The sequence below is a fragment of the Meleagris gallopavo genome, chromosome 17 (genome assembly GCF_905368555.1).
Source record: "Meleagris gallopavo chromosome 17, MGAL_WU_HG_1.1, whole genome shotgun sequence".
Classification (NCBI taxonomy): domain Eukaryota; kingdom Metazoa; phylum Chordata; class Aves; order Galliformes; family Phasianidae; genus Meleagris; species Meleagris gallopavo.
The window spans coordinates 1,005,481-1,032,637 of NC_139420.1; the positions used below are offsets into that span (position 1 = coordinate 1,005,481).

A 27,157-nucleotide genomic window follows, 5' to 3' on the forward strand; every position below is an offset into this window, starting at 1 on the left:
CACCCTTTCTCATGTGAGCCATAAAACAGATTTATTACCTAGGATATATTCTGTGTTTTCTCCTGAGGAAAAAAAGAAAGTGGTGGAACAAGTTCATTTTTTCCCTTCTACAATGAGGATTTTCTTTACAATGAGCACAGAGCTAAATTTTGGTATCATGTGGCCCTCCCATTTAATGCTCCAGTCACACTTTTTACCTTTCTAAATCTCAAAGTGCAGCGTTTTCATCTCAGTGGGGAACACACAGCTGCTCCAGCTGTCCGAGTGTGAAACAGCCGTCCTGATATTCCTAATATTCCTACCTGCTGTGTTTTAAAGCAGAATCCTTTCCTTCTCTAAATCAAAGAATGTTATGTCTACTAAAAAATCAAGGAGTAACTTAAAATAATAATAAAAAAAAAATGTAAAGGCAAAGCATCACTCTGCATTTCTTTGCAAATAGTTCCTGCTCAGCTTTGCCTTTTAGCCAGCAGCCACCCAGCAGCTCTGGGAAACCTAAAGGCAGAGGTCAGGGTTGAATATCACCTGGAAAGGTTTTCCTGTACAAATTACTTTTTCTTTTTTCTATAGCAGTCACAGTTTGACCTTTAAAAATAAATTACGAGAGAGAGAATTTGCAGACTGGAAGGATTTTACTCCCAGGACTCCTCATTTGCTTACAGCGCAGCGCTCCGATTCTACGCCCCTCTGAAGAGCAGTGAGAATAAACCCGTCCTTAGGAAAGGTGGTGTTCTGCAGTTCCCGCTTCTGAGATGCAGAAGAGACAGACTCGTATCTGAACTCCTTCTGAATCACGACACAGCCCAGATCCTCCAGCTGAGCGCCCAGCAAACTGCTGAGGATAGTATGTGCCTTTGAAAACAACACCCAGTAATACCTCCATCCTTGAGGAGGTCTGTGTCATGTCTGCCACCTAACCATGATCTACAAAGACCTACACCTTTGAGAACAGCATCTACTCTTTAACGAGTTGCTTCTCAGCACAGCAAACCTGACATCCCACAAAGCTCCAGTTCTTTCAAACAGCCCCTCACTGTAAGGACACGTACAGCAAGCCATAAACATTAGAAATGAAACAACATTAGAAAAGATGAGCTGTGCCATCGTTAGCAGCACATCAACAAAACATGCTATAGAAAGCTGTGAAACATATATGAGTGTACATATATAGTAATAATATATATACGTACATATGTATTTTGCTTAGGAAAAGCAGAGCCCACTTCCTCTTAGCATACAGCGGTGCCAGCATGAGGCTCCAAAGGAAGCTCTTCTGCTCAGGCAAAAAATACACAGATATTTCTGTAAATGTATTTCTTTTTCATGGCTCTGTGAGCACTTCTACTGCTCCACAGAGACCAGTATTTTAAGAAAGAAACAACAAACCTACAAAACAATAGTTAAATAGGTGTTTTGCTAATTGGAAACCCATCATTTGTACTACCAGGAATATTGCAGTGAGTCAAACTGTATTCACGTAAAGAAAACAAATCCATCCACACTGAATGTTTTGGATCAAAGTGCTACTACTGCTATGAAAGTTACCTTTTTTCCATGTAAAGACATCCTCACAACCACGCAATCCTGTGCCAAGGTTCAAACTCGTACAAAAGTCAAGTACCACATAATGTACTACACCTTACAAAAGGTGTGCAAGAAGTAAAAAGTAAAAAAAAAATGTTTTTTAATCATCTCTAGGTTTGTCTTTACAACCCCAGGAATGTGACAATCACCTCTAATCCAACCTGCCCACAACAGCACCATTTATTACAAAGCACGCAGAGTCACAGCAGCTATTTTCCACCACAAAGACAATGCTTCATAGGTAAATACTGGAAAGCAAGAATTTTCAGCATTATATTCTCACACCTGCTAATTAGCAACAACTGACTGGTTTGCAGTTCTCACCACTACACTGAAATGTTATGTTTTCATGGCTGAGCTTGCAGAGAAATAGTACTCAAGATAAAAATGAAAGCATGCAAACCCAAAACACAACACAGCAGATGTATGTATGAGACAGCAGACACCTCTTGAGAAGATCAGAGCGAGTTGTAAAGGTTTCACTGCAAAAAGACACTCGCTATGTCTAACACGACCAGTAGGTCCCAGAAAGGTGCGGGGCATGCAGACAACAGATCTGCTCTCCACTTTGTTAAATTCTAATGCTTAAAACTGCAGCTGTGAACCAAAACCAGGCTGTTTGAAATGAGAAGCTGGCGGCTATCCCAGCATGTGCACAAACGTCACTTCCATCTGCAAAACCGTCATAATCGACTGATAACTGATAACGGCACATCTGAATGAACCTGACCACGGGATGTTGTTACAGGGACAAGTCTGCCTGCAGATCAATTAAAACGTTAACAGAAATCATTAAAAACAGATTAAAATACCTTAAAAAAAAAAAAGTGTTTTATTTAAAATGTACTGATATGGATAACAATAAGTACGTGTGCTCCCCAGTCCTGCGGCTCACAGTCTGCCCAGGCAGAGCGCCCGGCCGCGGGCTGCAAGGAAACCGAAAGGCTCCAGCAAACAGCTGCCAGAGAAGTCACCCCGGCTCCGATCCCTCACAGCCTTTATTTTGTCCCAGAGTGCTACCAAAGAGCACGGCCTTTTCTTTTACCTTATTTATTTCAAAATGAGGTTGTTGGATCTGGACATGAGCTGATTTTCTACTGGAAAGCGGCATACGAAGGAGCTGCACAGAACAAGCTCGTCATTTCAACGGCCGCCGCTCCCGAGCCGTGCCGCCGCCAGGGGGCGCAGCGCGGCCATTCGGGGGCCCGGCTGCAGCGCAGCGCGCGAAGCTCCGCGCCTTCGGCTGTTCGCAGCGCTCCGTGCCGGCACCTCAGCGGGCTTCTGCGGGGCTGCGCTCTGCACGAGCGGGAGACCCGGCCCCGAAAGTCGGGGTTCGGCTCCGTGCTCCACCTGGGTCCGCGCGGGTTTTGCGTGAGCTCGTTCGTTACCGCTTCCTTTTAAATGCCTTAAAAGACGCACTCCTGGCGGCCACCAAAGCACCCGGCCTGGGGACCGCGCCGCCGTCTCAGCAGGACGGAGCCGCGCCTCTCCGCGCCGGACGGCCGCCGTTCCACGCGGAGCGACTCAAGCCGCCCCGCAGCTGCTCCGCCGTCGCCATGGCGACGCCGCGCGCAGGCGCATTCCGCCTCCTCCGAGCCGACGCTTCCCACCCGCCCCGCCGCCGCCGCCGCCTCCGCGCACCGCCGCCCTCCCCCCGCCGTCCCTCACCGAGCGTCGCTCCGCCTCGGGGTGGAGGGGTGGGAAGCGAAACGGCGCCGATCCGGCGCTCCCCCGCCGTACGCGGGGCCGCTGTCGGGGACCGGGCACGCGCGGAGCGCCGCGCGGCAGCGGGCCGAAGCCACGTGATGCCCGCGGGCCGCTCTTGGCACCGGCCGGGGGCTGGCGGTGCGGTGCGCATGCGCCGAGCGGAGCGCGACGGAGGGCCGCATAGCAGCTGGGCGCTGCTGGTCGCGGTTGGGCCGCGTGTTCCGCTTGCTCGGGAGGTGCTGGTTAGAATGGGATGCAGCCATCCTGAGCGTGCAGCACCCCTTTCAGGACACAGATAAGGAGGTGTGGGCAAGATGGGGCGGTTACCAGAATTCAGGAAGGTCAGAATGCAATTAATTGAACTGGAATTAATGCCAGATGAAATGTACCACTGTCACAAAGTCACATCTCAGCGCAGGTTTTTACACGCTGACGCCCCTCTCAGACGCACAATCTCTGTTCCAAGCAGCAGCAGTGCACTGCCAGTACCACCAGTACCACAGAGCCCACACCCATGCGTCCTGCTGTGCTGCACAGCCACCCCTGCTCGCAGGTCCCCCTTCTTCCCATCCTCCATCCCTCCATGGGATCACCCTCCTCTTGTTGGGTAGGAGGAAGGAGCCAAATCTCTAGTTAAATAAAGCTTTCAACCTCCTGTCTTCAAAACAAACACTGCATTGTGGACACCAAGCTCCTTAGGAAAAGCCTTAGGTCTCAAATCCAAAAGATACACCGTGTCCCTTTAATAATTTTATAGTGGAAACCCTTTATTTGCCCATTCCTATGGTGTCATGGAGGTTTTCAATGATTCTGGTTTAGGTTTCGGGATTAGGTGAAACCAGAGTGCCTTAAACCTCTTTAGAGGTTTGGGATTAGGTCTGCAGCCGGCCTACTATAGCTTTTCTGTGCAAGTCTAAATTAAATGGCAAGAATATTTGTTGTGCACCGATTCACAGGTGTTTGGCAAAATACCAGAAAACATAAAGGAACCACTGGAAGAATCATGAAGGCAAAGCCACGGAAACATGAGTATTAGCTAAGTACTGCAGTATCACTTGCAACTGGGGGGTATTTCAGTCTGCTTCTAAGTGAATTTAAGGGTGGATATAATTTTTATGTGTGTCCCTCACGTGAATGTGAGTAAATTGAAGATCTGTCATGCAAATGGATCAAGGGTTTTTATTTGAGTATCACATTCTGGTACTCGCTGCCTTTTTTATAGCAAATGTATATTAAAGTTCATCAAACAGCTGATAACACTGAAGCTCTATTGTTTTATTGTACACATAAATTCTACTTCTCTGAGGCATGCATTGCCCTGACAGCATATGTTAGGTCATGAGGAGAGAAGCACAACAGATTTATGTCTGTTATTAAAACTCCACCCTGTCTGGGTCAGAAGGCAGAGACATTTACCTCATTGATGACCATGGACTAATTGGAGGAGATAGTTTCGTTGTGTAGGCTGTCTACTGTGAAGCCTTTCAGCAGCTTTGCAATAAATATCGCTCAGGATATTTCTCCATGCTCAGCCCCATACTAGCAAAGCCTGACTGACTGGCCATGCCCCCATCACACAGGCTGAGGTGAGCGGATTTCATCAAGTGGGATGAAAAGCGGCTCAGCACTACAGTGTCAGGATCTCTGCAAAATGCAGCAGCTGGTTTAGTTGCATTAGTAAGGAAAAGCTGCATTTCAGATACCTGGCTCTGTGATGCCCTGGTATCCAGAGAAGCAGGATAAATAGTTACAGTGAGGCAACGCACAGAGCCCAGTGGGTTGGCTCCTACAGCTGTCCAAAATTAGTTAATCCTTGAGCATAGCTACCTCCTCACATTACTAATTTATTTCACTTGTGATGTGCCTGCCAGCCCCCTCCAAAGAACTGTATTTTGAATGCATTTCTCTCCCCAAATAACTGGTTTTTAATTGCAACTTGCCTGTATTTAGAAAGTCAACTACATCTCAGAATTCCAGGGTTTCTCTGGCATGCTTTTTTTTTACATGCCAACAGTCAGTTCTCTTGAAGGCAGTGTTTCTGGATTCCTATGGCAAATCTTCTGATTAACAATGCACACAGCCAGATTCTATCTTCTCAAGGCTGCTTGCAAAATCAAAACAGAAATAGTTAATTTTCAAAAGAATATCTCCACTCTAATCAAATGAACTGTAAAAGTAGGAGGGAGGCAAACTGGAAGGATTTAATAATCTTAGAATCTGTATAAAACATTATTTACAGCTTAAGATCTACATAAGGCTTGAGCTTTTAATATAAGTTCTTCCCATTCTTAATGGTGCATGTAAGGGAGAACAAGAGAGAAATGTTACCAGTCAAGGACAAAACCATAAAAGAGCAAGCAGCAGGAGAATGAAATGAAAGTATTAGGGACGAAGGGAGGCTGAGTGGGAGTTCATCTTCATACATGATTGATCCATACTTAAAAAGAAAAAAGACACTATTCTCATCCTTAAATGAAATGGCAGCCAGGATTCTCATATTTCTCACACCCCTGAAGCTCACATCCCCAAACCTCTGGGAAGGAAATGGAGGAGCAAACTCCCGCCCACTGAAAGGGCAAGTCCAAGATCACCTCATGAGACTGAACGTGTACAAGTCTATGGGCCTAGAAGACACACATCCCAAGGACCTGCGGGACCTGGCTGATATAGGTGCCAAGCCACTCTCCATCATATCTGAAAAGTCATGGCTGTCACGCGAAGTCCCCGTGGTCTGGAAAAAGGGAAACATCGCGGCCATTTACGAGGACGGACGAAGGAGGTGATGGAGAACTACAGGCCAGTGAGCCTCACCTCTGTGCACGGGAAGATCATGGAACAGATCCTCCTCTCCTGGAAGACATGTCAAGGCACATGTGGGAGAGCAATCACACATGGAACAGACCTGCCCTGGCTGCTGGCACCCAAAAGAGCAGACCAGCCAGGCCGCAAAGGCTTCAGGACAGCAAATGACATCTCATCTTAAGCAGGAAGCTCATTTCCTTACACAGCTAGTGAGGAAAAACAGACTCTTAACTGCATGGGAACATCCCTTCCACCTTTGTTTCTGATTCCACTGTTTCCTAGTGTAGCACACTTGCACAGCAAGCTTGAAATTCAGAGGTGCCACCCCACAGAAGTGCTGCTGTGACCTGCCTGGGTGGGCCTTGCTCTGATGTGGGGGTGTCCATTGGAAGTGATAATGGAGCAGGAACAAATGGGGAACAGTATGGCATTCACGTTTTCATGTGAGTTTCAGGAGCCTTGTCTATATCTCAGGGAAATTCCTGGTCACCTTCTTGAGCCCTTTAAAGAAAAAGAAAAAAAGAAAAGAAAAATAAGAAAGAACGAGAAAGAAGAAATACTGTGTTCCTCAAAGGCATCACTGGAAAACAATCCAGAGGCATCCACTATACAGCCACCCCACCAGACCTACCCCTGTAGCAAACCCCCTCAGGCAGAGAGTCTGGATGAGAAAGAGATGTTCTGGATGCAAAATCCAGATCCTCTGAAACTAGGCAGAGAAGAGGGCCACAGGCCAAGCTTACATCTTTGCAAAAGCTCATATTTTTGTTAAACCTGAACAAACCTTTGATCCAAACATCTCTTTTGGGGGATTCCAAGCTAGGGTGAAAGCACAACAGTTTCATCCTAGCTTGAAACATAGCCTCACATCTTTGATTTCTGAGGACAGATCAATTTTCTTTGGGATAGGACACAGACAGCAACAGATACCTCACGTCTAGCTCAGAGCAAAAGGCTTAAGTGGACAGACAGACAGACAGACACACACCACCAGCAGTGTGTGGTGGGATTTCATGCAACAAAATCAAACTCTCTGCCTCACCTCCTGAGCTTATCCTTTAAAGACCAGTCCTGTGCTCACAGCTGGAGTTTATGTGAGTCCTGCCTTATTAATTAAGTGTAGCCTTTATCCCCTGAATTCCAACAGAAGCAATTAGAAAGCAGATACTTCACACATAGCAGCTGGTCTGTTTAACACCCTCCCCAAGTTATTTGCTCCCCTCCCCCAGCCAACCCAGCTCCTCCTTTTCCCTCCTTTCACCTAATGGCGAAGGAGGGTAAAGTCAAGGTGGCAAACCCAGGGGCAGTAGATAACCATTTTCTTATTAAAAATTATCTAGTGTAACGCTGAAAATAGAGGGGTGTTGCTGAGGGCACGTTTTTGGACAAGGAACTGTAACATTCACCAAGCAGATGGAAAAAAGCCTTGGCTGTCTATTGTGTCCTCCTTAAAAGGGGATCTGTATCAAAGTAGCAGCATATTTTCTTCACCAGGGGCTGTGGATGTCATTAGCACAAGTCTTGTTTCTATTTAATGCCAGAGTTAAGAGTCACATAAAATAGGCACAGGTGAGGGCACCAGGCCCATTAAGTGGTGCAACGTGACTCTCTGGGAATGTTTTGAATGTTCATGTATTTATGCTGAGGAAAGTCAGTCCCATAGTCTCTCCTCCCTATTTCCCAGTCTAAATACTGCCTCAGTGATGCCATTAGGCCTGTAAAAAACCCACTCAGTGTCTGATATTTTCCACCACTCTCAGGGAAGATCCAGTTACCAGAAGGGCAGTCCTGCCCGTCTGTGTTACATGCAACACTGGGAGATGCTGTGGACATAAAGTTAAAGCCATAACAAAGTAACAGTTACAGACCGAATTTTGCTCTTAGCAGACAGTATTACACGCATGTAGGTACTTCAGAGAACAACTCTTGATTTAAGGCAGAAAGGCAGATAGAGCTTTTCTGAGGGAAGAGTTCAGTGGCTGCACAACACTTCTGAAGCAGGGAAGTAATGCCATGTATTTCACACGCAGGGGCTCTCAAGAATCACATTTCTCTTCCTAGCGTGTCTGGAATTTTCTAAATGTGGATTTTATAGGCAAAATAGAGATCTTGTCCTAAACAGCATCATCTAGTCATGAAATTGATATGAATAACATGAATAACAAAAGGGTAGACAGCCAAATTACCCCAGTGCTGTGAGATTTTTCTGGTAGATGATTTCCCACTTAGCAGGCAGCATGAGGACATTTTCAGTTAGAATATGGGGAAGATTTAGCTCCATTGTAAACTTCCTATCTCTTTCCTCAAAGCTTGTTGGAGAGACTCCTTTTGCTGCCAGCTCCCCGGATGTTTGCCATTTTCTAATCAAATTTTCAGGAATCTTGCACCACTAACGTACTCCACAGCAGCATGATGAAGCACCTAATACTTATGTTGCAGACAGGGAGAACAAGTTAGGAAGGATTAAGTGATCTGCCCAGCTTCCCACACAACAACACAGGTGTGGCTAGAAATCAAAACTCCTCACTTTCAGCCTTTGCTGTTACACTAATCTGCTTTTAAGTTTTCCTGTTAAAAAAAAATAATTATCATTTCAGTAACGTGTTTGGTGGTAACAGTGGTATGCACACTCCTAATCAAACAGACCATGGTATTTTAGAAACTCTTAGAGCCTGTTGGTCAGCTGGGCCCTTTTCTTCACCTGGATCCTTCCAGTGGGAGAAAAATGAAAGAGAATGGCAGTCCTTTGCAACTCCAAAGGCTTCAGCTAATGAAAGCAGAAATGGTGTTTCTTATTTTGGCAGTTAGTAGTAAACACTGCTATTAAAACTATAATAAGATCAGTTAATATTGTGTGAAATATTAGTGATGTCTGAGCATAAAATAGTGCCCTCATCTCTTTAGTTAAAATTACAAAATGATTAACAGCCCAATTAAAAACATTTTTGTTTTTGACATGATAAATTATACTTTATCTACCTAGCTGTAGATGTAATTGATTATTTTATCCGTTTGCTGTTGGCTGTCATTAAAAAAGACAGATACCACTGATTTCTGGCCTCTCTCCCACTGAGAGAAAGAACAAATCCTGCTATTAACGACAGACAGCATCATTATGAAAAAATTCCATTTGCCACTAGGCAACATAGCCGGGTTCCAGCAATTATTGTATTAGTCAAGCCGTTGAGAAGTTCCATAAAATTGAGAGAGTTTTTAAGGAGCATTCAACATTATTTGGCAACTTTTGTGATGTAACAATTAAAACCATGCTCCAGGCCCCAAAATGTGCAACAGATTGCCAAAATCAGATAAAACCCTAGAGGGCCCCTGACTTGCAAAGAGAAAAAAAAAAACCAAAATGTTTACTTTTAGGATCAGACATTCATCAACATTTGGCTTTTGTTTCAGCCAGTGTCAGATAATAAAGCAACAGGTTTTCAGTTGACTTCTAACAGAGCTCCAACCAGTTTGATGTCAGGCCTCTGAGAGTTAGCTGGGGCTGACACCAACCTCTCCTCAGGAGAGGGAAATCTTATGGAGAGCTGGTGCTACCAACCTTGCTTAGTAGATCAGACTCACGGGAGCACTTAGCAGTCCCTTCTGGAGTGAATCACATCTGTTCTCTAACAGCAAATATCAGGAAATGACTGAAGAGATGTTCAAGTTATTCTTTCGTTTCCCATTCGAGGGCTGAGCTAGGCAACACCTCAAATTGTCCTGATTCCAGGGGATTCAACTGAAGTCTCTTGTCCATATATCCCATTAACCTGGAAAAAAAAAAAAAAACAATAAAAACCCACACTTTAAAACTGCTAAGGGAAGTTGCTACCAAGCCAAGTTATGGCCAAGTTTACCATCTACCTATTTCGGTATCATGTGGTGTTAAGGAATAATGATTTTTGGTATCAGGCATCTATAGCAGAAGGTAAAGCTGGGTACAAAACACAGACCTGATTTAAACTAACACAGACTGTAAGAATCACTTCAAGAGCACATGTATCTGTAAAGAAGTTAGAAGATACTGATCTCCCTTCTCAGAATAGTGAAGTGCCCAAGTCAGGAGGTATCCACATATCAAAAGATTTTGATGGGAGAAGGGCAGTCAAAGGGAGCTGAGATCTGAACATGGGATGAGGACCTAGGATACTTTTTTTTTGCTGCTAGAGGGCAGGTTTTAGCAGTAGCATCCTGCCAGTCTCCACCTGGAACATGCCATACCAAGTAGGACAGATGAAAAGATACAATTGAGCCTGACATAATATGCCTTTCATCACACTTCTTCTTGGTGAACACTAGCAATTGTTAGGGCCTGCTATTTAATAAAAGAACAAACCTAGAACCCTAAGCAATCAATGGCTTCTACCTGATTTAAGTGGGAACAGCAGCATACAGCATTACAGGCCAATGGCCAGCCTTGGCGTATGGGCAGCTCTCAAATCATGTTGCATTGCCAGGGCAAGAGCTCAGACTTGGGAGAGAAAGTATGGGAAAGAAAAGTGCCGAGTCCCACTAAGCTCAGGAATCAGTAAATGCTGTAAGATACAGTCATATTTTCAAGCACTTTTAACTTCCAGCTTGTGGCTGGCAATTGCTAGGGTGGGATAAGATATATAATGTAGCTATACAAGTGTAAACCCCTTAATAACTTACCAGCTGCTTTACAGGAAGAATCCTGGCCTTCCAGTTTTCTTCAGCAGAGGTAAAGCATGTATTGTGACAGTATTCAATTTTGTTGCCTAACAGAGCATTTGAGCTGTCTTTAAAGTGAAGCATTTTATGTCAGCTCAAGAACAATGGTCAGTACCTGTGAGGTGTGGAAAAGAATAACTTTATGTCTTATTCTTGAATTATATGAGTTAATTGTGCCAAATTTTCAAGATATTAGTTTAGTGCCAGATGAAGGCTTAGGAAGTTTTTTTTTTTTTTTAATGTATATTCTTTATTAGCATTAAAACTTCCATTACTGAAATAATTATGTTACAACATAGATGTGTAAAATACATTTTTAAAATCTGAAAAAAGCAATGTTTCTGATATTTTTCTCAGTCACTTTGGCTTACAGTTCAACCGAGCCACCATTTAGGAAAATACAAACCCCAGCACAGAGAGACAAGAAGGAGAGGGTGGAGCATATTGATAATACAGCATGTTGGGTATTACTGAGAACGATGCATTTGCTGGAAGAAATAAGTTGAAAATTTGGGCATTTTGGATCAAGGGCTATGTAGAAGGCTAAACTTCCTGATTAACTCCTCACAGACTACTCCTGCAGTTCCCCTACAGAGTGTTGGAACAAGTCTCTACAATTCAAGCACTTTCTGTGCCAGCCTGTGCTGTTCAGGCTGTAGTTTGTAGGTGCTTGCATCTTCCCCACTTGTGCCAGCTGGCTGGTGTTGCTGTTCAGAAGGATGCCAGATGGCTAATGCTTTAACCAGCCTGGTTTCCAAGTGACCCATTTTTATAAGCTGCCACTTTAATTAAAACAAAACGTACAAGAAAAAGAAATTTATCACCTGCAACACATACCGCTGGATGTCTCTCTGTCAGTGGGTGTACAGACTTCTCTTCCACGTCGCAAGTATCCAGAGGAAAAGAAAAAATCAGCCCATCTGCTAAAGCTGTTAGGCCCTTTGAGCTGCAATGTACCAATTCCTGTTTACAGGATCCAGTGCCCTCTACTGAAAAGAACAAAAAAGAGCATTAATGTTTCCCAGGCCCTGCAAAGTTACTGTTAAGGTACAGCAGTATAAGGCTTGAATGGCTGGCAGTCTCTCCCCCATGCATGCATGCACAGGCACCCACCGGCCCATCTGCCAACAGCGTTTCCAGGTTATTGCAAAACAACACATGGAAAGTATCGAGGAACTTGCAATGGCTACGGAGCTGTCATAGGAGTAACATTTCACTTTCTGGAGGGGGGAAATGCATGTGGACATATGGTAGTCATGAAAGGAGTTGGACAAGTAACCTTGGCAGGCTGAAGTCGAACAGAAACGTTGCTGCTTTGCCTTGATCTTTATTTACAATAAACGCCTCGGCTTCAGCTCAGCGTTTTATCTGGGAGCAGCCGCCGGCATCTCTGCGTCCGTGTTCCGTCTCATTGCTGCTCTGACATATTTACACGCAGGCCGCAGCCCGGGCAGCTGTGAGTAAGAGGCCGTATATCAAGAGAGGAAAAAGGGATGCAAAGATGAATTTTATGAAATATTTTCCATTTTTCTTTGACTTGGTTGCGCATTTTGCTATGGCCCATTGGGCACTCACTCAGCACTTGGACACTTTGCTCCACGAAGTCTGCCTACATTTCTAGTTGTGTCTACGTGCCAAGCCCAGCACAGTACCTGAGACAGCCTGCAGGGAAAAGGAGATTTACAAAAAGAATAAGGTGAGCTGGAGGGAAATTTCCTGCCCTTCAGAGGCATGTGCTGCAGAAGAGAACCATATCTTGGAAGTCACCAAACAGTCTTGTCTGATTCCCACATGACACAGACTGCTGCATTTTACTTCTGACTGCCAAAACGATAGAAATTATTTATACTAATTTGTGAAAGAAAACCAATGACATCAGTTTGCAATTTAGGAAGGTGATATCATCTCTAACTTCTCTGGGCAACAGAAAGAGTTAATCCCTTCCTCTGGTGACTAATCCTCTCTTTTTTTCCCTGTGACTGACTGTTATTTTAGTTCGTTAAAAAGACAAGGTTTAGACATAATATTAATGATATTGTATGTGCAAGAACATTAGAAAACAAACACAGATGCACCTGAGGAACCTGAAGGCATCTTCTGGCCTTTACAGGCAGACAGCACAGAGTGGCCTCCAACATTTTCACATGGAAAAACATTACCTAGCACAACACAGTTTACTTTGAGTGACCCTCTTGACTTTCAAACAATGAGAAGTCCAGACTATTGTAAAGCTGAAAACTTGTTTTGGAAGAAGAAGCCATCGTTCAACTAGTAGAAGATGGGAAAAATTAAAAGGGATCCAGAACAACAATTGGAAAGAAAAACTGGACATTTGAATGGAATATCTACTGGTGTCTTTTCTCTGGCACTGACAACCTAACAAAGGGTGGGAGAGATTTTTCCCCTTACTTTTTGCAGTGTGAAGATGGGAAGAGAGCACAATTTGTTTATTTGCCTTGAAGCCATACTAGCATTAAAAAGTCACTGCGTATACTTATGCAAGGCTCAGGGCTGGGATGCAGGAACTACACACTCCGTTGACAGCCTATGTGAGATCCAAACAGCATGTGAAAGTGCTTACTTCCCTCAGATGTCTGCTAAGGAAACAGAAGCATAATTCCAATTATATTTCCTTGATACAGTCTGAAAGATAGGTAGGCCCAGCCAGTCAGTAGTAGATAATACAGTCGTAGATGCATACAAAGTCTTGGTACAACAAGTCCCATTTCAAAGACTTGTTATGTTTGGGGTAGATGTCCCATCCTAAGCGCCTTAGTGCAGGCAGCATACACTAGATTCCTGCTGCTGCCAAATCACAGATTTTCTTTACAACTGTGCATGCTTGAGTGGAGCTGAATCAAGTCGTTCTCACCTTGGATAAAGGGCCAGGAGGTCCCAGAGCCATTTAGGGAAACACCCATCAGCACGGCTGAAGAACCTTCTCAAGAACCTTGGAATGCTATTCTGTGAACAGTTTTGTTAGCTAAAGTTACAGTGAAAAGAAGCAGTGGGGTTCCCTACAACATCCAGAGCAGAACAGGAGCCTGGCAGGATTTAAAACAGCACCAGTTTCAGTAGGTACTTGTACACCCTCTGCCATCAACACATGGTCACTACTTCAAGCTAAGACGTGGGGATCGTTCCGTGACTCACCCAAGATCACACAGATGGTGTTTCCATCAAGAATTTGACCCACCAAGCCATCTGACACCTCAGGATTGTTCACTGAGGATTAGATTGCGTTTAGGAGACCATTTTTATATATGAATGTAGGATTTGGAGCCATGAAGGAACGGTAAATTAAATAGTGAGGAATTTGTCACATCTCTGTTCAAAGCAGGCTAACATTTCATGTAAGTAATTACACACTTCAGACAGTTGCAATCATCTTCTGCAAAAAAAATTTAAGCTTACTTGGTCTGTTTTATTCTGATTTAAATTTTTATTGGAAATATAAATACCTATGTCGGTCACCAAACTAAACCAAACAAACATATCAAGTAGGGTCTATTATAGACTAATATGGAAACAAATAATCTGCAAGTCTGGTTTTATTTATAAGCTTATTTGAGTTTTTACCCTAGGCTCATATTAATCGGGTTTGTGGTTTCCACATCTGTACTGCTGATGCCCAGTGCAGACTGCATGCCAAGTCAGACCTGGGCATCCTCCAAGCTCTAAATAGAAAGCATATGCTGCAACTCCAGCCACCTCAAGACAAGCAGGGCAAGTAACCTACCAAATAACCACAGCGGGTGCAGCAGGCAGAGCAAAACTCTGGGGAACTTTCAGAGGTGCCTGTTTGAAAACTTCTTGCTTCTGACTTGCTCCAGGGGCAGCCAGACTGCCGCCTGTATTATATTTGTTCTCTCTGATGATCGAGAGATAGCAATTCCCTTTGTAGCCTCCCCTTCCTCTAGCTGCAGCTACAAATTTACAGACTGGACCAGTTAGTTCCCAGTGTCAACTAGTAATACATATTCTAGAGGAAGATGGAAGAACTCTTGCAGATGATGGCAATGCAGTATGAATTCTTTCCAGAACCCTTGATTATTTTTAATATTTATAAAAAGCATTCTGAACATTCATGAGAGCCATAAATATATGTATAAAAAATGCCCAGTGCCCTTTGTCAAGCCAAAATGGATCCAGCTGTTCTGTGGTGCTGGTCTCTGACTGCAGAGAATCCCTGTATTAATGAAAGATGTATAAAGGGAATCCCAAACTAGAAATATGATCTCAGCTAAAGACTGTTTAAAGCAACTGTTAGAGAGTATTTCAGGGAAGGACATGAATACAAAGCTGATTGTCAATACAGCCAAGATCCAGTCACATGAGCCCAGCTCCATAAGGAAATCTGTACTGCCTGCAGATGCTTTTTAGGACAAGATGCTTCCAGACACACTTTGTTTTGTTCTGGTACAACATCTTCCAAGTTCTGTGCCAGTAAAATTGCGTCACTGCAGACTCAACCCTAGAATTGGTCAGAAACACAGCACAGTATGAACACCAGGCCTGCTCCCTTTTTGGGCAGATGAGGAAGGCCAGTACATGAGCTGTAGCAAATGACATGTGAGCATTAGGGGGGGGGAAAAGGAAGCAGTATTACTGGTGTAAATACTAGAAAATCGGCAAAGGCAGTCAGTTTCTGTCCCTATATAACTTATGATGATCATTCAGCAGCTTCTGCCACCTGTAGCAATCATTTTCCTGACAGTTTCAACAAAAGTGGCGCACAGCAGTGCCATACATTTTTTAAAGTTACATCTGTGCACGCTGTTCATGCAGAAATATTGTGATTCATGTTAAGAATGCAGAGCAGGGAAAGGGAGGAGGTGTAAGGAGTGAGAAAGAATTGACACAACCTCAGTGCCCCAGTCACATTGAAGGGAATCGCTCTGTCATCCATCATTCTCTTTCTCAGAGGACTGCTCTGCCCAATGTGGCTGATCCACTAGCGCTCAGGCAGAGGTAATTTTAATGAAATTGAGATAGCAGAAGAGCAGTGTCTGATAACAGAAGGGCAGATCTGTCATCAGCACAGAAGGCAGTCTTTCCTTGTGGCAGTAGCTAGAGAAAAGAAGATGCAATTAACAATTAGCTTTGGTAAGAGAAGACAAAACCTTTAAAACAGTTTCTGCTGCAGGAAATCAAGCTACAGACTTAGGAATTAATGGTTCAAAGTCTTGATTCTTGCCTTGCTAGATATAATATAAGATGAAAGAGAGAGGGAATTTCTTTTGCCATTTATTCTGGCTAGCTAAGAACCAAGGTTTAGCTATGGAAAAAGGCCAATCTTACAACAGTTACAGGAAATGAGAACAGCTTTGCAGCATTTCCAAGCAAATCCAGCACACCTTCAGCTTATATTTTGGGTACAAAGTTCAGGCTTCTCACCTCAGAAAACAAAATGGAAGCGTTTGGAAGGGCCTTTTGCCCATTCACAGCTCTCTAGTTTCCCAAGTTAGAATCAAATTCAAGTTAGAATCAAATTTACAAGGAGCTCTTGGTGTATCAAGCAGGCTTTGCTTTCATACTTTTGGCCTTTGAACTGCATACTCTTTCTTCCAAGCTTGGTTAATGGATCTGGAAAAATAGATAGAAATTAAGATTAGAAAGATCATGCCAGTAGCGCTGTTTATAAACATAACCTGAAGGTTTACCTACATTGCTGCTTCTAAATGACTTGCTTAAATACTGCTGTGTGTGCAGCCCTGGCAACAACCCAGCTAAGAAGCTGCATCCCCACACAGTGAGTCCAAACTCTGCTCTTTGTTGTATCTGAGCAAACTAGGTGGAATCTCACTGGTCTCCAAAAGCTGAAGAGAACACACTGGAACTGCACTCTTTGGCACAGCCTCTGCTCTGATGTATAACACCTGGGTCAGACAATGCAGTTGCCACCTAAGCCAGCTGCAGCGTGACTCCGCTTGTTGATGCAGAGAAACTCCTGTAGATGCTTTACACCTGGGCTGAAGTCTTTGGGACTGATCCTGCACAGAACTACATGGGGTCGAGATGCAAGAATTCATCTGAAAAAAAGCTCTTTGAAAAAGCTGTTGAACAGTGATAGTACTAGGGCAAAGATGAAGACGATCACTGCTCTGAATGCTATTTTTCCTGCTGTATCAGGCTTTGTAGATTTTGGTAGAATTCAACAAAGAAATGTAACACACTTTCACATAATGTTGCCAGTCAGTACCACGATTTCTGCTCTACAGGGAGGGGCAATTGCTAAGGAAAAAGCATAATTCATAAGACAGTTCCTCGGTATAGGTCATATGCAAAGTGCTGCCTCAGAAGGAGGGACTGGATTCTCATCTCAGAAATTTCACCTAATAACTTAGATCTGTTGGACTTCGTTTCCAACGAGAACTAGGTCCATATAATTCAGATTAGTGATTCAGATTCTATCTTCACAGACCCAGTCCCTAAAAAAAAAAAAAAAAGAAAATAGCTCAATTTTAAAAATTAAATATTCAGAAAAAAAAATTGATTATTTTGGGATAGTACTCATAAGCAAATGTGTACCTAACTGAACTATGTGTGTTGCCCACTTGACAGATGCAGGTTGGGCACAATTCAGTCTGCATCAGTAGCAATAGCTGCAGATCCTCCTGAAGTGAATAATTATTACAAGTCTCATGAAATGCTTCTGGTGGGGCCACACTGGAGATGTGCAAGGAGTACTATCAAGTAATTCATGCAGCAGAAGTAGTGCTTTTATGCAAATAAAAGGCAGGTATGTTCCTCTCCATATGACATATTGCGTGTAGATTAATTGAGACTCTCAAATGACATTAAAGAACTACCTTGTTCTGTGATTTCATGGTCCACAGGTGCAGGAGAACAAATCCAGCACAGCCTATAGACTTAGATAAACAACCTTGTACAGCATTGCCAGCTGTTCTTTTCCTCCCTTTCCTGACTGCTTTGGTTCTTCATATTTTCCACATCTAAACTATTCTTTTTCCTTTGTCCACAGCACACTATGTTGCTTGTGCTTGTAATGATTAATTTCATAGCTCACACCTTATTTGACCCTAATAACTTTGGCTGCAAAGAAGTAAAATGGACAACTGGCTGTTGATCCAGACAACTTATCACCCCATGAACACAATAAAGGCAGAGCTGTTTATCAACAGGGAGATGCCTATTACTATTTTTACAGGCAGAATGCTGGAGCTCCCTTATCAGGCAAAGAGAGTAAGCATGTACTCCAGGCACGCAGAGGGGAGGCAGACTGCTTTCAGCCTGCAAGGCCACACAGTATGGGAAGTGGTCGCTTGAAAGAGGAGTGGGAAGAATGACAGATGTTTTGTGCCTGTGCGTTTTTTTAGAGGACACTGGGTCCCTGCCATGGGAACAGGGTGGACAGTAAAGGCAGTGGACTAGATGTGAAGAGTGACAAAGCAAGTCAGCCATGGACAGCCTGTGGGAGGCCAGAGGAAATGCACCATTAGTCAAAGTTGGAGGAAAAATAAAATGCGATGACAACTGGGCCATTCATGTACTTCCCCTTCAAGGACTGACCAGACCCTTCATGACTCAAAAGACTCAAGTATCAGCTTCTTTTTCTCTTCATCCAGGCTAATGTGCACCAGCACAGTCTGAGAAACTCCCTTGTCACTTTTATTAATTCTTATCTTGTTGTTCTTGGCTACACTTCACTGAAGTACAGTGAGGGAGAGTGCTTCAATCAGTAATGCGGATCCAAGTGAGCACCCTCTTCGCTGTTCTTACAGATCAACTCGATAGCTTAAAGCAAACGTGCATCCAACTTATGAACTTGAGAAATATTAGGACTTCCAAAACTAGAAAGCAAGGCAATGAGGTGGCCTCACAAGGATGTTTAAGCCCCAGACACAAACTTATGACGGTCCAAGGTAGCTTTTGTGCTTTGACAATTTGCTACTTTATGTAATAAGAACAAGACCTTAGAGTTCTGAGTAACCACAGTGACAGTGAAGAGAGCCTTGCATTTCACAAGCAAATTTCATCTGATATGCCATTCCATCACTGTCACACCAATCCTGAGGCACGCTTGTCACCACCCATGGATCTGATGTATTTTGTCATTAAGGAAAGGCAGTGCCCTTCAAAAAAAACCCACATAAACACTCACAAATAGCTGATCTCTTATTCTTCAATAGAGATTATGCCACAGCTAAGGACAAACCTTATTTAGAACTGCCTTCTCTGATGCTGTGGCATTTCCAGATTTGGAAAGTAGAAGAGAGTTAAATGAAAAGGCACGCAGAAAATCCTGAAATGCTCCTTCAAGAATAATAAATACCCTGGACTCTTACCCCACCTAAAGGGAATTCACTCATTAACACTTAAACAGGGCAGAATGTAACTAAGTAAAATAGAATAAAGTTACTACAGAAAAGCATGAAAAAAAATGGAGAGGAACACAATTAAAACTCTAATTAAGGACAAGGTCAAAATCTTGACCAAAAACTTGATGGTATCCCAGACAGATGCAGAACAAACAAAACCAGGAATCAATGCAAGCAAACTGTCAAGAAAATTCTCCTTATTTTTCCTGCATTTGAAATATTCCTACTGAATAAATTCAGTGAGAACCAAGAGGCAAAAATCAAAACATCTCCCGTGATTTAATTAGATCCCAGTGTGATGTAAATTAAATAAATCCTTTGATAATCTGAGAACCAATTCTTAAGACTCCAAACAGCCTGTGTTCTTTAAATTGCCTACGGTTAATCATCTCTGCTTTCTACGTTACTGCAATCTGGAATCATTCACCTAAGCTAGCCAAATTTAACAGTGCTATCAGAGTATGAGGGCCCTGCTGCTCACACTGCTGTGCTTACCAACATCGCCCTGATTATTTAGGAGTCTTTTCAGTAGAACATTCATCAATTCCATTTCTCTAAGGAAAATGCCTGAGTTTTCTGATGTTCTCAGCTGTGTTTGTACAACTCGTCTTCATGTGAAAATTAATGCACTTCCTCTTCACCCTCTGAGTCAAAGAAATAAAGATTATTGGGATTTAATAAAAATGTCAAAGCTCAATCTTTTGTCCCCATTTAACAAAAGCATTTAAATAACACAATTAATGATGCACAGAAATCTTTAGAAACTTCAAGGAATGCTTTAATTTGAGATAGCTCAAACCCTGCATAAAGCTAAGAAGTGCTAGACAATCTGCTGCTCTGACACTATGCGAATAAAATCTTGTTTGGTTGCATTCAGTTCTGGTTCTGTTTCAATAGATGTACACAGTTTAATAATAAATTTGAGCCTTGTCTCACAGGGACATTGCAAAAAAAAGAATAATATTTATGTATTTTCATGCTTCTTTTTTCCCCCCTCCAAGTTTAAAGCCTAAAAGCTGTATTTTTTAATTCTTCCCCTTGTTATCCTAGAAAATGTTAGCTAGGTATTTTCTTACTTTTCTAGACTTATGCGATATTTTAAGAGACATAGGTTGAGCAGGTGTCCATTGCCCTTTTTAGATTTGTTACCATCTATCCGGTTCAAACTCCTAACACAGCCTTGGGAAAAAGAAATCCCCTTGCGAAAGATTTATGAAGAATCTTGCTGTTCTTCTATTTTCTGCCAAAACAAGGAAGAACAGGCCTGATTCCCACCTTGCTTTATGGTAAGAGTAAGAAGGATAGGAAAATATCCCATAGCAGTCCTTCTGGTCTTCATGTTCTCTGAAAGAAAATAGGGGAAGAGGCACAAAACCACTAAGTATCTTTTGCAGAGCATTGAGGGTTTCCCTGAATTAAAGCATTAACACATCAGATATACTCGATCACAAAATGCTGAGATTTTTGCCCGGAAAAAATTTCCCCCACCCCCTCCTTGGAGATGCTGGTTCTGACAGGCTGCAGCTCCCAATACCTCTACACCTAGCTAACAATGCAAAGCACCTTGTTCAAACAAGACTGGTCTCCATTTCACACAATCCCCCCAGGGAACATTCACTTTTCTCTTCATACTATACCAATCTGACTGATGCAATTGGATTCTGGAAATGTGCCTTACTAGTTTCTATTCCAGATTCTTAGTGATGATGCTAATTTTCCATTGTAGAACTGGAAAATTTTAGGTGTGCTAGGTCTGGTCTGTAAGAAATGACACCAAACAAAGCAGCATATACAATTAACTCACAAACCACGTTTGGAAGTGGCCATTACTTACAGCGCTCCTCGCAAAGAAAACCTACAGGTAAAATAAGACAACCTTCCTTACTCCAGTAGTGCTCGAAAGGAGACATTTTACGTCCACATGATGAATGTGGATGCATTGATTAATTGGTGCACCAATTCACCATCCTAACTGTTTTCTTCCCAGTGGTATAACTTTAAGCCTAAGAAAGCCTAGGAGTCCCATTTTATTCTTTAAAGATTTGATCATTTTCTTTTGTTTCCCCAAAGCAAACAGAATCCTAATCACATCCCAAACAGGACGTCAGCAGCTGGCATGGTGTTTTTTTAAGGTACATATGAGATTAAAGACTGAAATCAGATGCAGTGTTGCCAAAGTCTTTGCAATATGCATGTTGTCATGGCAAGATGATTGACAAGAATTGCAATAAGGTGCTGAAGGGAATATTTCACCTGGCCCATCAAAATTCAATGTAAAGGATTAGAACTAAGAAGAGCTGACAATATTGACTTTGAGTGCCACAACAGAAACATAATTAGCTTTTTGACGTGCAGTGGACAGAATTTTTTATTTTATAGACAGAGTAATTAAAATAAATCTGTTTCATGCTGCCCCAGAAAACAAAAACAAACACTCTACCCCACCCCGTCTCCCTAGCACAAAAAAGGTCAGCTCTTATGCTTCCTTCTTTCCTAGTAAAATTCATGTTTGGCACTAGAATAAATGCATGCAACTCCAGCCTTTCTCCTGGAAGAACATCAGGAAAACTTTGTGCATAAAACTAAAAAACCTCTCTTAAAAGGGAGCATATAGATCTGAAAGAATGAAAAAGTCAATGAATTTTATATAAGTTTACTTATTGCAAAACAAACTGTCTGCACTATGCTTATTAAAGGCATATTTCATTGCCTAATCATATATGTCTATTGTATCTTTCATGTTTTGAACCGTAATAGCAGTCTGTTCCCCAACTGTAATAATGAAAGACATTTTGGCATATGCTTATATTGATTCTACTTTAACAAAGCACTTGAGACATATGCATGCAACCCACTGAAATTAATGGCTAGCACTGAGTACATAGATTTCGTTGGGATTCAGACAAGCAGCAGTGTAGCTGGGCACAAAGTTGCTGATCTCACAGGATAAGCTTGAGCCTCTGAAGGAGAAGTCTTCAAACTTGAAACTGTACAATGTTTAAATGTTTTGGTTAGAAATACACCTTTTTGCTAGCATGGTTATTCTATGGAATAACCATATTCTATTTCTATGGATAAAAACATAGATCCATTGTCTGAAGGAATAATAACAACTGCAGAAATATCTTCCAGGAGGTGTTCACAGAAAACAGTACATGTTTATATGAGAAAATGCAAAACTTAATTGTAGACAATAACTTACTATTAAGAACAAGCTATCATTAGCTATAAGTGACACAGCATATTCAATTCCCACTTTTGTAAACTTACAAAGATTGTCTGTACACTTGTCTGTTATTCTTGTTGGCATTAAGATTAAAAGGTGTATGAAGATAAAGAGGGGAAAAAAATAAAGAGCAATGCTTACCTCATTCCCTTTTTAGCCAATATTCCTACCTGTCCTAATTAGATCCTGCAGTGAAAAAAAATCCAGGGAATGGAGTAAAAATAACTTTAAATGCAATTAATTCAATTTTTCTTGTTCAATATCAAGGAATTTTATATCATCCCAGGAAAGATATGTAATGTTAGAACAGCCTGTTCCAGCAGCTCAGTATCGCTCAATTTAATGGGAATTTCTCATCAAAAGAAGTGAACGTAAAGAAATAAAACTGAGATTAAGTCAATCAATGTAGTTCCTTTCTTTCCTGATAGAAATTTCTCAGAATTTTTAAACACGTGTTGCTAGCATTTCTTAATTAATTTTAAAATATTTTTATCCATCAACCATGCTCACAGCTACTAAATGGCTTTGCTGCAATGTATTTTTCCTCTATATTTTGTAGTCTAAAACCCAAATAGCTAAAATAAAGAATAGGCTACCCCTGCATAATACTCTGCACTGTATTTCAGTAAGTTTCCGAGTTCCATCTGGCTGAGTCCTCAGCAACTCGTCAGCACACACTGCAAACACACCTGTTGGATATCATTAGCAGCAATTAACATCAAAGCGTATTTGAAATCATACTTACTTCATCTAGAGTTGTTTTGAATTCAAATTTAAAATAGTTTAGAAGGTCGCCCAGCCTGGAATAATGGCTATTCAATTTATGCATCAGAGGGAGGCAGGTACCAGCATTTCCTTATCAGTCGCTCTGAGTCCAGTTTCCTTCACATATGCTTCTAACACAAGCAGCATTAAGAGTAAACTATATATACACACACACACACACACACACACAAATATATATATGTATATATATGTGTGTGTGTGTGTGTATATATGTGTATATATATAAAGCAAATATATATATATGAAGCTATGTGCAAAATTAACAACAACAAAAAAAACATTTAAAAAAAAATACATTCTTTATTAATTTGTTAATTCACAACACAACAAATATCAGATAATACATGAGGGACCCAGCAAAGCTCAGACTTGTCTGCGCCACGGTGTGGTTTGACAAACAAGCCATCATCAGCTGGCATCCTGAAAAAACGCCCTAGAATTATTTTTAACTTTCACACATAATCAGTGGTTTGTGGCATACATCAGCCCAGCTCAACTGACATCGGTCAGGCTTTTAAAAACAGTTCTTAAGGACCATCCCAGAAAGTTACATAAAGAATCTTTCAGGAAAAAAAGCACAAATCACATTACTTTCTTATTCTATCTGTCGATTCTGACATTAGGTTTATGTAGGTGTGAATAAACATTTAGTTTTACTTCAGGTGGCAATGCTTTCCATTAAATGTGGAGTAGAACTAGGCTGCAGCACATAATACAGGATCCGTTTTCCACATAACAACTATAAAACCAAGAGACTTCCATTATTTGAAGGATGCTTACAGGCCTCAGTTTCAAACACTGAATATATTCAGAACATTTCCTTGAGATCTCTTCACTGGCTGTCCCAAATAATTTTCAACCTTACAATGAATGAAATTAACTAAACTTTCCATTGATCACTTTGTAGAGACAGACTATTCAGTCTGCTGGATGCAATACTATGAAAGAGGAGAGAAGCCCTTTCATACGAGTGAACACTGATGTTTTCACTCATGGGAGCAAAATGAACTGTAATAAGTAATTACTGGAAAAAAGATCTCGTACACATCACATTACAGTTCAGTCAGAGGCAGGATGTTTCTCAGCAAAATCTCTGCAGACTGAAATGCTCTGCATCTCAGTATTTTGAAATATTAAATATTAAAATATCTTTAAAAAAGCTAATTTACTGCAAATACTTTCACAGCTGGGAAAAACTATTAGGTTTTTGGCTGTATCATTTTCACTGGGCCTCTATGAAAAGGAATAGAAATTTCTGAAGGTGCAGGTATATCACATGCAGATATACAATTTTGATGCCATCTCTTGTAAAGGCAGTTGCAATATTTAGGCAGTTTTCTGACTATGTTACCACTCAAAATATTTCTATACAAGGTTATTATGATTTTGCAGATGAAAAATTACATCAGCAGATCTGAAAGGGAATAACGCCTTCAGTGAAACTGCATCACCTCTTATTTCATGGATCAGAAACATCAGAAAACTTTGAAGAGAAAGGATTTGGTATTTCTTTTGCTGTTTTTTAAGCCAGAACAAATTCTGAAAACCAGAGTATTCAAGTGTAAACAACAGTGTGATCAATACTGAACATTTTACCAAGTCTGATCAATTTTTGCCTAATAGTTTCTCTGACAGGTACAATTCTCACGATAAGGAAACACTTCATTCTTGAAATAAACCCATCTTTGTCCATGTTGCAGGCTGCAGTAGCAAAAGTCAGAAAAAAAAACAAACAATAACAAAAGATATACAGGACCATCAGACTGCTCTTCTAAAACGTGTAACAAGAGAACATAGGACAGCTATGAAAATATCAAACTACACATGCAAAAACACTTACACAGATTAATTGCAAAAAGGATACATTTTGTTTTACCTGAAGTTGATTTCTCCCTTTTCTACAAATACAATTCTACTGTAAAGGCTGCAAGAAATTAAGTGACCATGCATATCAAAACGTTGGCAACTGTAAGTTGGCTTGAAATTCTATGTGCTTTGTATTGTGCCTTTGTCAGGCTACTTACACATATTTAACTTATTTCTCCTGCAAAAGAAGTTTAAACATCAGATTTCTAATGATTCTCCATTGCCACAAGTTAGCCAGCATCTCCCCCTTGTGGGCAGAAGGAAAACTAGTACAAGCTTGCAATAGGTTAATCATTACTTTGGGCTATACACAAAAAAGTTTGCAGATAATTACATATTACACTAAAAAAAATAAAAAAAAGGGGAAAAAACAAAGGGGTGACTGTGTAGCTATTAGGGATCTTCTGGGAATTTGCCTCTACAAGCACAAAGTCTTAATGTTCAGTATTAGGACTGGTAATGAACCATCCAGGTACTTAAGAGAAAGCACCACACCAAAATCCTAAGGAAAGCCCTGCCTGATGCCTGGTATCTGTATGAACACAGTGCAGGACACTTCTGATGACAGTCAACAATGGCAACACAGAAACACAGAAACTCAAATGGCAATTATTTAAGAAGGCCTGAGACGTTGGTGACTTTTTATATATTTTTGTACACAAAGCTCCCAGGAAGAAAAGGAGCTATCTGCACTTTCACAGAGAGGGGTTGTTACAGTGTGAATTGCAAAAGTACAGGGGGAATGAGAAAGGTTCCTGGAACTCAAACTATTAAAGCTATTTCAACTCCAAGTGCCCCTTTTCTTTTCAGATATATTTTGTGCTTTTTTTCCTCCTTTCCAGGGATGGTATTTAACCTCAGCAACCTGTTACTGTTGCATCCAGGCCGGAACGTTTTGTAATATGCAACTTGGTAATTTCCTCAGCACAGGTAGGGTGAATGCCAATTGTCTTCATTAGCTGAGGGTACGTAGCACCACATCTACCAAAAGAAAAAAGGAAAGACCCAGGAAGTCAGACATTATTCACTCGAAGCAGATAGTTTCCTAAAACATCAAACTAATCCTGCACTTATCTATTTTATCAGGTGGAGGAAGCTGCATTTATTCTGTTATTTCTCAGGCACTTCCACAGCAAAGTTCAAACACCCAGCTAATTACTCTGTTAGGCACAGAAGAATTGTCATAAGAGCTGAGACAGAGAGAATTAAGCAATTTATCCCAAATCACAACTGAGCCTACGGAAAACAACAACAACAACAAACAGGAAAAAACTGCATCCTTCAGCTTTTTTTTTTGCACATACATGTGTTTCAGCAACTCCAGATGGAAACACATGCACACCCACAGAGGAAGATAATCATAATTAAGACTGCAGGCAAGAATCTGCTGAAGGAAGCAATACCAGCATATTCTTCCACAATCTTTAGAAAGGCTACTGCTTGCACCGAAATCACCAATGCTATTTACAGGGGAAAAAATTCCATCATTTGTGAGAAAGAAAAAAAAAAAAAGTTGAGCTAAAAATCCCATTAGCTTAATCTCTTGTCCAATAGCATTCTGAGATTTGATCACTCTCCTTTGAGCTGCTATTCCTGGCAGGTCACACTGTAAAAACAGCTGAAATGGGCCTAAACATAAGAATTGTTTCAAATTCTCTATGGAATAGCGCTGTATCTCTGCTCAAAATGTAACAAAAAGAGCTACAGAAGGCTCCTGCTGTCCCACCTACATAAACCAGGGAAGCACCCAAAGCAAAAACCACTGCTGAGCACAGGTATTAAGTGGAGACAATTGGAGACAATGAGAAAATCAGACTGTGGAGGGACTGAAGAAAGAACTAATATTTGACAATGGAGAACAGCAGGTTTTAGAGTGGGAACTGCACACCAAAAACTCTGGATTTATGAAATACAATGGAAAACAACACAAGGATCTGACCTGCTGAAAACCTCTTACTGTGGCTAAAGTTTTAATTTCCCTCAGGCAAGGCAGCAAAGCACTCCAGTTTCATATGCTGCTTTTTCACTGGTTATTTTGGATAGAACTTCAAAACAACGACATCCTAAAAAATGTAGTTCTAGGATCTATACCACTGGCAATTAATGGCCTACAAACACATGTTGAAAATGTGTACTGAGGGTATACTGCAATCAG

The 27,157-nt window shown here is 41.6% G+C and overlaps 2 protein-coding genes and 1 long non-coding RNA gene across 17 annotated transcripts in view; all 3 read right to left on the minus strand.

Annotated features, from left to right (window-relative positions):
- Positions 1-3,419, minus strand: part of GNB1L (G protein subunit beta 1 like) — a 35,438-nt gene extending 32,019 nt beyond the window's left edge. For 3 of the 9 annotated variants that reach the window (XM_019620959.3, XM_085238493.1, XM_085238492.1), the window contains exon 1: positions 2,630-3,134. The gene's annotated coding sequence lies outside the window, so the exon portion shown is untranslated. Of the gene's footprint in view, positions 1-2,629; positions 3,135-3,252 lie in introns of those variants that run through there. The other 6 variants (XR_014887005.1, XM_085238497.1, XM_085238498.1 and 3 more) reach the window with 5 other exon arrangements.
- Positions 3,420-4,143: 724 nt separating this feature from the next.
- On the minus strand, positions 4,144-23,275 carry LOC104913523 (uncharacterized). Of its 7 annotated transcripts, none has more exons than XR_014887011.1 (6): positions 20,400-23,275; positions 16,180-19,768; positions 11,607-15,852; positions 10,744-10,897; positions 9,650-9,860; positions 4,144-6,594 (listed from the first exon to the last, which is right to left on the minus strand). It is a non-coding gene; the product is annotated as an uncharacterized LOC104913523 (long non-coding RNA). The 7 variants fall into 7 exon arrangements; XR_004161551.2 differs by having other exon boundaries at positions 4,148-6,594; positions 16,180-16,368; positions 19,620-23,275; XR_014887010.1 differs by having other exon boundaries at positions 4,148-6,594; positions 16,180-16,368; positions 17,118-23,275.
- Positions 23,276-23,416: 141 nt separating this feature from the next.
- The window catches only part of TXNRD2 (thioredoxin reductase 2), a 32,812-nt gene continuing 29,071 nt past the window's right edge, over positions 23,417-27,157 (minus strand). Inside the window, exon 17 of the mRNA XM_085238134.1 lies at positions 23,417-25,983. Coding sequence (XP_085094260.1) covers positions 25,854-25,983 — 130 coding nt within the window. The 3' untranslated portion in view covers positions 23,417-25,853. The remainder of the gene's footprint in view (positions 25,984-27,157) is intronic.